At 47.7% G+C, this 11,293-nt stretch overlaps 1 protein-coding gene across 1 annotated transcript; it reads right to left on the reverse strand.

Annotated features, from left to right (window-relative positions):
• Window positions 1-618: 618 nt before the first annotated feature.
• Window positions 619-10,527, reverse strand: LOC127912985 (uncharacterized). The gene is made up of 4 exons (XM_052484189.1): window positions 10,429-10,527; window positions 8,897-9,039; window positions 8,410-8,556; window positions 619-3,649 (listed from the first exon to the last, which is right to left on the reverse strand). Exons 1-4 carry the CDS (start codon window positions 10,525-10,527, stop codon window positions 619-621), a joined length of 3,420 nt encoding a protein of 1,139 aa, XP_052340149.1.
• Window positions 10,528-11,293: the final 766 nt, after the last annotated feature.

Here is an 11,293-nt window from a genome sequence, read left to right on the forward strand (position 1 = left end):
AATGCCGAGCACCCCAGCTGCGAAAACCTCCGGCCACATGAGACGGAGTAAAAGATTCCTTGGAGTCCCATTACTCCCCTTATTGTATTTTTACAACCTGTTGAGCTGCCAGGTCTTGGCTGGCTCCATCCTTCCGTGCCCCTGCCAGCTTTCAGTCCAGGAAAGCAGAGCCCAGAGTTAATTTGTCTTTAACCAGCAACGCTCTTTTATGACCTCAGTCTACCTTTACTATTGACTGATGGTGGTGTCAGTTTCAGTCGTCTCGACTGGAGATGTTATGAGATGTGATTGAACACATCACCATCACGCAATGTGTGTGTGTGTAATTATTAATAATAATAATGGTTGGTTATCCCGGTGGAGGTCCTGGTGGTGGTCCCGTTGGTTATCCCGGTAGAGGTCTCAGTAGTGGTCTCGTTGCTTATCCCGGTAGAGGTCTCAGTAGTGGTCTTGTTGGTTATCCCGGTGGTGGTCTCAGTAGTGGTCCCATTGGTTATCCCGGTCGTGGTCTCAGTAGTGGTCCTGTTGGTTATCCCAGTAGAGGTCTCAGTAGTGGTCCTGTTGGTTATCCCAGTAGAGGTCTCAGTAGTGGTCTCGTTGGTTATCCCGGTAGTTGTCTCAGTAGTGGTCCCGTTGGTTATCCCGGAGAGTGGTCTCAGAAGTGGTCCTGTTGGTTACCCCGGTAGTTATCCCGGTAGTGGTCCCGGTATTGATCCCGTTGGTTATCCCGGTGGAGGTCCTGGTGGTGTTCCTGTTGGTGATCCCGGTAGTGGTCTCAGTAGTGGTCCCGTTGGATATCCCGGTAGAACTCTCAGGAGTGGTCTCATTGGTGATCCCGGTAGTGGTCTCAGTAGTGGTCTCAGAAGTGGTCCCGTTGGTTATCCCGGTAGAGGTCTCAGTAGTGGTCCCGTTGGTTATCCCGGTAGTGGTCTCAGTAGTGGTCCCGTTGGTTATCCCGGTAGAGGTCTCAGTAGTGGTCCCGTTGGTTATCCCGGTAGAGGTCTCAGTAGTGGTCTCAGCAGTGGTCCTGTTGGTTATCCCGGTAGTGGTCTCAGTAGTGGTCCTGTTGGTTATCCCAATAGAGGTCTCAGTTGTGGTCCTGTTGGTTATCCCAATAGAGGTCTCAGTAGTGGTCCTGTTGGTTATCCCAATAGAGGTCTCAGTTGTGGTCCTGTTGGTTATCCCAATAGAGGTCTCAGTAGTGGTCCCGTTGGTTATCCCGGTAGAGGTCTCAGTTGTGGTCCTGTTGGTTATCCCGGTAGTGGTCTCAGTAGTGGTCCCGTTGGTTATCCCGGTAGAGGTCTCAGTAGTGGTCTCAGTAGTGGTCCCGTTGGTTATCCCGGTAGAGGTCTCAGTAGTGGTCTCAGTAGTGGTCCCGTTGGTTATCCTGGTAGTGGTCTCAGTAGTGGTCTCAGTAGTGGTCCCGTTGGTTATCCCGGTAGAGGTCTCAGTAGTGGTCCCGTTGGTTATCCCAGTAGAGGTCTCAGTAGTGGTCCCGTTGGTTATCCCGGTAGAGGTCTCAGTAGTGGTCCTGTTGGTTATCCTGGTAGTGGTCTCAGTAGTGGTCCCGTTGGTTATCCCGGTAGAGGTCTCAGTAGTGGTCCCGTTGGTCATCCCAGTAGAGGTCTCAGTAGTGGTCTCAGCAGTGGTCCTGTTGGTTATCCCGGTAGTGGTCTCAGTAGTGGTCCTGTTGGTTATCCCGGTAGTGGTCTCAGCAGTGGTCCTGTTGGTTATCCCGGTAGTGGTCTCAGTAGTGGTCTCGTTGGTTATCCCGGTAGTGGTCTCAGTAGTGGTCCTGTTGGTTATCCCAATAGAGGTCTCAGTAGTGGTCTCAGTAGTGGTCCCGTTGGTTATCCCGGTAGAGGTCTCAGTAGTAGTCTCAGTAGTGGTCCCGTTGGTTATCTCGGTAGAGGTCTCAGTAGTGGTCTCAGTAGTGGTCCCGTTGGTTATCCCGGTAGAGGTCTCAGTAGTGGTCTCAGTAGTGGTCCCGTTGGTTATCCCGGTAGAGGTCTCAGTAGTGGTCCCATTGGTTATCCCGGTAGAGGTCTCAGTAGTGGTCCTGTTGGTTAACCCGGTAGAGGTCTCAGTAGTGGTCTCAGTAGTGGTCCTGTTGGTTATCCTGGTAGTGGTCTCAGTTGTGGTCCCGTTGGTTATCCCGGTAGAGGTCACAGTAGTGGTCCCGTTGGTCATCCCGGTAGAGGTCTCATTAGTGGTCTCAGCAGTGGTCCTGTTGGTTATCCCGGTAGTGGTCTCAGTAGTGGTCCTGTTGGTTATCCCGGTAGTGGTCTCAGCAGTGGTCCTGTTGGTTATCCCGGTAGTGGTCTCAGTAGTGGTCCTGTTGGTTATCCCGGTAGTGGTCTCAGTAGTGGTCCTGTTGGTTATCCCAATAGAGGTCTCAGTTGTGGTCCTGTTGGTTATCCCGGTAGTGGTCTTAGTAGTGATCCTGTTGGTTATCCCGGAAGACGTCTCAGTACTGGTCCTGGTGGTGGTCCCGTTGGTTATCCCGGTAGAGGTCTCAGTACTGGCCCTGGTGGGGGTCTTGTTGGTTATCCCAGTAGAGGTCCTGGTGGTGGTCTCGTTGGTTAACCCGGTAGTGGTCCTGGTGATGGTCTCATTGGTTATCCCGGTAGAGGTCTCAGTACTGGTCCTGGCGGAGGTCTCATTGGTTATCCCGGTAGAGGTCTCAGTACTGGCCCTGGTGGTTATCCTGGTAGTTGTCTCAGTAGTGGTCTCGTTGGTTATCCCGGTAGTGGTCTCAGAGGTGGTCCCATTGGTTATCCCGGTAGTGGTCTCAGTAGTGGTCTTGTTGGTTATCCCGGTAGTGGTCTCAGTAGTGGTCCAGTTGGTTATCCCGGTAGGGATCTCAGTACTGGTCCTGGTCTCGTTGGTTATCCCAGTAGAGGTCTCAGTAGTGGTCATGTTGGTTATCCCGGTAGTGGTCTCAGTAGTGGTCCTGTTGGTGTTCTCATTGGTTATCCTGGTAGAGGTCTCAGTAGTGGTCCCGTTGGTTATCCCGGTAGAGATCCCAGTAGAGGTCTCAGTAGTGTTCCTGGTGGTGGCCTCGTTGGTTATCCCGGCAGAGGTCTCAGTAGTGGTCTTGTTGGTTATCCCTGTAGTGGTCTCAGTAGTGGTCCTGTTGGTGTTCTCATTGGTTATCCCGGCAGAGGTCTCAGTAGTGGTCTCGTTGGTTATCCCGGTAGAGGTCTCAGTACTGGTCCTGGTGGTGGTTTCGTTGGTTATCCCAGTAGTTATCCCGGTAGTGGTCCTGGTGGTGGTCTCGTTGGTTATCCCGGTAGAGGTCTCAGTACTGGCCCTGGTGGTGGTCTCGTTGGTTATCCCGGTAGAGGTCTCAGTACAGGCCCTGGTGGTTATCCTGGTAGTGGTCTCAGTAGTGGTCTCGTTGGTTATCCCGGTAGTTATCCCGGTGGAGGTCCTGGTGGTGGTCTCGTTGGTTATCCCGGTAGTGGTCTCAGTAGTGGTCCCATTGGTTATCCCGGTAGTTATCCCGGTGGAGGTCCTGGTGGTGGTCTCGTTGGTTATCCCGGTAGTGGTCTCAGTAGTGGTCCCATTGGTTATCCCGGTAGTTATCCCGTTAGTGGTCCTGGTGGTGGTCTCATTGGTTATCCCGGTAGAGGTCTCAGTAGTGGTCCTGGTGGTGGTCCCATTGGTTATCTAGGTGGTGGACCCGGTAGCATCGGTGGGAATCTTCCCAGCCATCAAGATGCACTCCCTGGCGGAGGAGGTGAGACTAGACCTCCAGGCAGAGCGGTATGTGGAGAAGGATGACTGGACCTCCAGGCAGAGTGGGACATGGAGGAAGTGAGACTGGACCCCCAGGCAGAGTGGGACATGGAGGAAGTGAGACTGGACCTCCAGGTAGAGTGAGACATGGAGGAAGTGAGACTGGACCTCCAGGCAGAGTGGGACATGGAGGAGGACGACTGGATGGATGGACAGCCACCAGGCACAGTAAAGTCACCGACACGGTAAAGACAAATACAGAACAGTGTCCTCTGTCATTCCCTCACTTCCTTTTTATAAATGGGTTGTGGAAAAGCGTACACAGCCACCAGAGGACTGACATATGAAAAACATAACCAGCACTCAAAAATTAAATATAGGGAAGTGGTTACAGGGATGGGGATTTGGGAAGAGGGTCTGTTACTAGAAGTGTTTACAGGGACTAGGATTTGGGAAAAGGGTCTGTTACGAGAAGTGGTTACAGGGCTGGGGATTTAGGAAGAGGGTCTGTTACTAGAAGTGGTTACAGGGATGGGGATTTGGGAAGAGAGTCTGTTACTAGAAGTGGTTACAGGGCTGGGGATTTGGGAAGGGGGTCTGTTACTAGAAGTGGTTACAGGGATGGGGATTTGGGAAGAGGGTCTGTTACTAGAAGTTGTTACAGGGATGGGGATTTGGGCGGAGGGTCTGTTACTAGAAGTTGTTACAGGGATGGGGATTTGGGAAGAGGGTCTGTTACTAGAAGTGGTTACAGGGATGGGGATTTGGGAAGAGGGTCTGTTACGAGAAGTGGTTACAGGGATGGGGATTTGGGAAGAGGGTCTGTTACTAGAAGTGGTTGCAGGGATGGGGATTTGGGAAGAGGGTCTGTTACTTGAAGTGGTTACAGGGACAGGGATTTGGGAAGAGGGTCTGTTACTAGAAGTGGTTACAGGGATGGGGATTTGAGAAGAGGGTGTGTTACTAGAAGTGGTTGCAGGGATGAGTATTTGGGAAGAGGGTCTGTTACTGGTTGTGGTTACAGGGACGGGGGTTTGGGAAGAGGGTCTGTTACTAGAAGTGTTTACAGGGACTGGGATTTGGGAAGAGGGTCTGTTACTAGGAGTGGTTGGAGGGATGAGTATTTGGGAAGAGGGTCTGTTACTAGAAGTGGTTACAGGGATGGGGATTTGGGAAGAGGGTCTGTTACGAGAAGTGGTTACAGGGATGGGGATTTGGGAAGAGGGTCTGTTACTGGTTGTGGTTACAGGGATGGGGATTTGGGAAGAGGGTCTGTTACTAGAAGTGGTTACAGGGGATGGGGATTTGGGAAGAGGGTCTGTTACTAGAAGGGGTTACATGGATGGGGATTTGGGAAGAGGGTCTGTTACTAGAAGTGGTTACAGGGGATGGGGATTTGGGAAGAGGGTCTGTTACTAGAAGTGGTTACAGGGGATGGGGATTTGGGAAGAGGGTCTGTTACTAGAAGTGGTTACAGGGATGGGGATTTGGGAAGAGGGTCTGTTACTAGAAGTGGTTACAGGGATGGGGATTTGGGAAGAGGGTCTGTTACTAGAAGTGGTTACAGGGATGGGGATTTGGGAAGAGGGTCTGTTACTAGAAGTGGTTACAGGGATGGGGATTTGGGAAGAGGGTCTGTTACTAGAAGTGGTTACAGGGATGGGGATTTGGGAAGAGGGTCTGTTACTTGAAGTGGTTACAGGGATGGGGATTTGGGAAGAGGGTCTGTTACTGGTTGTGGTCACAGGATGGATATTTGGGAAGAAGGTCTGTTACAGGTTGTGGTTACAGGGACGGGGGTTTGGGAAGAGGGTCTGTTACTAGAAGTGTTTACAGGGACTGGGATTTGGGAAGAGGGTCTGTTACTAGAAGTGGTTACAGGGATGGGGATTTGGGAAGAGGGTCTGTTACTAGAAGTGGTTACAGGGATGGGGATTTGGGAAGAGGGTCTGTTACTGGTTGTGGTTACAGAGATGGGGATTTGGGAAGAGGGTCTGTTACTAGAAGTGGTTACAGGGGATGGGGATTTGGGAAGAGGGTCTGTTACTGGTTGTGGTTACAGGATGGGGATTTTGGGAAGAAGGGTCTGTTACTGGTTGTGGTTACAGGATGGGGATTTGGGAAGAGGTCTGTTACTGGTTGTGGTTACAGGGATGGGGCTTTGGGAAGAGGGTTTTACTAGAAGTGGTTACAGGGATGGGGATTTGGGAAGAGTTCTGTTACTGGAAGTGGTTACAGGGATGGGGATTTGGGAAGAGGGTCTGTTACTTGAAGTGGTTACAGGGATGGGGATTTGGGAAGAGTTCAGTTACTAGAAGTGGTTACAGGGATGGGGATTTGGAAGAGGTCTGTTACTGGAAGTGGTTACAGGGATGGGGATTTCGGAAGAAGTTCAGTTACTGGAAGTGGTTACAGGGATGGGGATTTCGGAAGAAGTTCAGTTACTGGAAGTGGTTACAGGGACGGGGATTTCGGAAGAAGTTCAGTTACTGGAAGTGGTTACAGGGATGGGGATTTCGGAAGAAGTTCAGTTACTGGAAGTGGTTACAGGGACGGGGATTTCGGAAGAAGTTCAGTTACTGGAAGTGGTTACAAGGATGGGGATTTGGGAATACGTTTCACCCCGATTATGACTCCCCCTCCTTGCCCTAGCTTCTTGACTCCAGAAGACCTTGTTGGTTTACCATAAAACTGTGTTAATTAGTGATGTTGTTTGCTGGAATTTTTCTGCATGCATGTGTGCGTTTGTGTGCCAAGGTGAAAGAGTAGCAGGGGTCAGGATGGATGTTTCCTGTTGTCTCTGTCAGTTTCCCAGCAGTGTTTAGGAAAGTTAAGAGTAACATCCTGGGCTGTGTTTAGTTTTGGGTACGGAGATCAGACCACCGTCATCTATAATACAGAGAGATTCAAATAATCCAGGTTACAGATGTTGGCACTAGAGAGACTGAGACACACACACACACACACACACACACACACACACACACACACACACACACACACACACACACACACACACACACACACACGAATGCATCACTTATCTGAAGTTAAGCCCACATTTATTGATTCGTGGAATATGGCCAAAAGCTCGGAGCAACTCTCCTCTTAGTGAAAAAGACTGGTCAACGCTGCCTCGATGGTATCACAGTACACTGAGTAACAATGTTTTGTACACTCAGTGTATATTCCACAGCCAATCCTGTCACTACGGTTGCATTTGGGTCCAAATTGCTGGCCCACAGGGTTTCCATTGTACAACCTATAGATAGGGAACAGGGCATCATCACAGTGGACATAATCACAGTGAACGATACTGTCAGACATCAAAATCATATCAAATAAAATTGCATTGGTTGCATACAGATATTTATGCTATTGCGGGTGTAGCAAAATGTTTGTGTTCCTAGCTCCAACAGTGCAGTAATATCTAACAAAACAATAACCACAAATCTAAAAGTAAAATAATGGAATTAAGAAATATATAAATATTAGGATGAGTAATGTTGGAGTCCGGAGTACATACAGCGCATTCAAACTCCTTGACTTTTTCAACATTTTGTTACGTTTCAGCCTTATTCCAAAACGGATAAAAATGATTCTCATCAATCTAAACACAGTACCCCATAATGACAAAGCAAAAACAAGTTCAGATTTTTTTTCAAATGTATTAGAAATAAAACACAGAAATATTAAATTTACATAAGTATTCAGATCCTATACTCGGTACTAACTAGGCTGGATGGGGAGCGTCGCTGCACAGCTATTTTCAGGTCTCTCCAGTGATGTCTGATCGGGTTCAAGTTCGGGTTCTGGTTGGGCCACTCAAGGACATTCAGAGACTTGACCCGAAGACACTCCTGTGTTGTCTTGGCTGTAAAATGGTCAAGGGGTCAGAATATTCTCAGAATGCACTGTATATACTATATAAATGAGATGTTCAACGAGCAGGTACACACACACACACACACACACACACACACACACACACATATAAAAGTATGTGATGGGATGTATAAAGTGAAGAACAAACACCATTGTAAATACAACCCATATTTATGTTTATTTATTTTATCTTGTGTCCTTTAACTATTTGTACATTGTGTATATATATATATAATATGACATTTGTAATGTCTTTACTGTTTTGAAACTTTTGTATGTGTAATGTTTACTGTTCATTTTTGTTGTTTTTCACCTTATATATTCACTTTGTATGTTGTCTACCTCACTTGCTTTGGCATGTTTCCCATGCCAATAAAGCCCTTGAATTGAAATTGAATTGAATTGTATATACATTATGGACAGTATGTGGATAGAATATGTAGTATATCTGAAGAATACGTAGATAGTATATGTACAGCAATAGTTGAATAGCATGGCCTTGACTGGAATACAGGATATACATATGTAATGGTAAAACAGTATGTAAAGTGACCAGTGTTCTATCATTAAAATGACCAGTGCTCCATGTCAATGTACATAGGGCAGCAGCCTCTAAGGTGCAGGGTTGAGTAACCAAGCGGTAGCCGGCTAGTGACGGCAACTAAGTTCAGGACATGATACTGATGGGAGGCCGGCTAGTAATGGCTAATTAACAGTTTGATAGACCTGAGATAGAAGTTGTTTTTCAGTCTCTCGTCACAACTGTGATACACCTGTACTGACCTAAACAGGCCGTGGCTCGGGTGGCTGACATCCTTGATGATTTTCTTGGACTTCCTGTGACACAGAGTGCTGTAGATGTCCTGGAGGGCTGGCAGTGGGTCCCCGGTTATGCGTTGAGCAGACCGCACCACGCTCTGGAGAGCTCTGCTGTTGTGGACGGTGCAGTTGCCTTGACAGGATGCTCTCAATTGTGCATCTGTAAAAGTTTGTGAGGTTCTTAGGGGCCAAGCCAAATTTCTTCAGCCTCCTGTGGTTGAAGAGGAGCTGTTGCGCCTTCTTCACCACACTGTATGTAGATGGAACACTTCAGATTGTCAGTGGTATGTACTCTGAAGAACTTGAAGCTTTTCTCCTTCTCCACTGTGGCAGTGGGTCTAGGGTGTCGGATAAGGTGGAGGTGATATGATCCTTAACTAGCCTCTCAAAGCACTTCACGATGACAGAAGTGAGTGCTACGGGGCGATAGTAATTTTGTTCAATTACCTACGCCTTCTTGGGGACAGGAACAATGGTGGACATCTTGAAGAAAGTGGGGACAGACTGGGATAGGGAGAGATTGAATATGTCCGTAAACACGCCAGCTAGCTGGCCTGAGCATGCTCTGAGGATGCGGGACGGGATGCCGGCAGCCTTGTGAGGGTTAACACGTTTAAATGTCTTACTCACGTTGGCCACGGAGAACGAGAGCTCACAGTCCTCGGGAGCCGCCCAGGTGTGTGCCACAATGCTGATGTTTCACAATTAGATTGTGAAGTAATGAGATGTACAGGCCTAACAGAAAATCAAACAGTCAACAGTTACTCTGAGAGTTTCACTGAGTCACAATTTTAAATGGAAAACTACTGTCAGGAGCTGCTATTAAATCATTGACTTTCCAACCCCAGCCTCTCTCTCTCTCACACACACACCCTGGCTGGCCCTACCTAGCTGTCTACAGCTGGACAGCCGACCGCCTCCCCAGCGTCCCCACTGCCCTGGGTAACCACCCCACTCTGCCCTCTCAGCCAGCCAGCCAGCCAGGGAGAGCCAGAACCACAGCTACAGTTAGAGCCAGTGGCCGGCAGGACAAAGCCAAGCAGAATTAGGTGAAAGGTGATCCAGCCCATACAGGAGGGGGTAGTCCTCCTGCGTCTCTGGCTGCTAACCTGTGCAACTATTTCCCCCTCTCAGGCACACATACAGTAACATCTCTTCCACACAGACCTACCTGGGTTCAAATCATGCTTCAGTTGTGATGAATTGAGTTTGCATCCCACAACGGAACCAACACGATAGTCCCAAAAGTGCAAATCCCGCACTTTAGGCAAGCTCAAACACATGTTTAAAACAATTACTATTTAAACCAAGATTCTGGCCTGGATCCCGCATGAGTATTCACAGTTTGAAACTGAAAACCTTCGGTTATTCACAGTCTGAAACTAAACTCCTTCGGTTTCCTTGAGTGAAAGTCCAGGGCTCATTCTCCTTCTTTCCTATGTACTCCCAGTTCAGTTCAATCTGTAGGCTTTTACTGTACTGGCTGTACTGCACTTGACAGGTTCTACTGACTACATTAGTAGAAGGTACTTTAAAAGGTTATACATGTCTGAATGAAAGATTCACAGATGCACCTGGGCTTAGATAGGCTGATGAAATAGGAATGGAGTTTGAATCGATTGGAATGGAATTCAAATACATCTGTTGAGATAAGTGGAATGACACAGATCAAAGATGTTCTTCTGCTAGAATCGCAGAGGACAGATAAGCCTAGATTTGAGTACACAGGGGCGGTGTCTGACGGAGGTGAAATGAATCACTTGTGAAAGCGTAATGAGGAAACATGAAGATTCCAGTGACGCATATTCTGACAGGAACATGACCTTTATGGGGAAAGAAAGCTCCCGTACTGTCCATATCTGGGGGAATTTTATAGGATGTGCGTCATGACACCGGAGAATTGATAACGACATCACAAAGTATGGATGTGGAGTTCTTTATTGGTCACTCTAAACTTCTAATATCAAACTAATTGAATCTTACCTGCAGATAGCTATCAGACTCGCATGTGAGAATTATTGTGTTACCCTTTGATGAAGGGGGTTCAGGTTCTGAGAAACTTGCTTGGAAAATGGCCTCCATCTCGTACATCTCACATTGGTCAGGAATATGAGGAACATCACCTTCAACAAACTGTCAGCCCTGACGCTACTGAGAAAGGCTTTATGCATAAATTGTGCATATAATTACAGTACACTGCACTGTTAATATTCTCATAGTAGGCTTAGTTGCAAATCAGTTGTGAATACTTGCAGGCGTCGCAAATCCTTGCAGGAGGCTATAGGACTATTATGGTAACACTTTACATACTTAAAAGGATTTATAAAGAGGTTATATGTAGGCCTAACATATAAACTTTCCATAATTATCAACTACATATAAAACCTTTATCCTTAAAGTATACCTAATTTTAAGTGTTACCACAAGTTTGAGCTGCTGTGTTGCTCTTTTCCACTAAACCGGAATGAAAAGAAACCAGTGTCTACCCATTCCTTGAGATCTTGGTAGAGGTTTGTGTGCACAGCCCAGGGCCAGGCAGGATAATGTTTAGTTTCCAACTCTAAAACCCAGGAGAGGAAGTCCATCAAGCTTGCCCAACTTGCCACTAGAAGAATACATGCCACTACTCCTCCTGCCTGCCTCACTTTCACTTCCACATTCAGTCTCATAAATTACCGTGCTGCAACTCTTCTCCCATCCTCTAATTTACAACAGAATGCTAGCAGGCTTTCCTGTGCTAAATCACCAGGACACTTTGTGCAAACTGGGTTGTATGACAGAGAAGAGGGAGCTGTTGGTCAGGCTAGGTTATAGCCTTAGCCTACATATGAGCACATCAGCTGAATAA

The sequence above is a fragment of the Oncorhynchus keta genome, chromosome 28 (assembly GCF_023373465.1).
Source record: "Oncorhynchus keta strain PuntledgeMale-10-30-2019 chromosome 28, Oket_V2, whole genome shotgun sequence".
Lineage (NCBI taxonomy): Eukaryota > Metazoa > Chordata > Actinopteri > Salmoniformes > Salmonidae > Oncorhynchus > Oncorhynchus keta.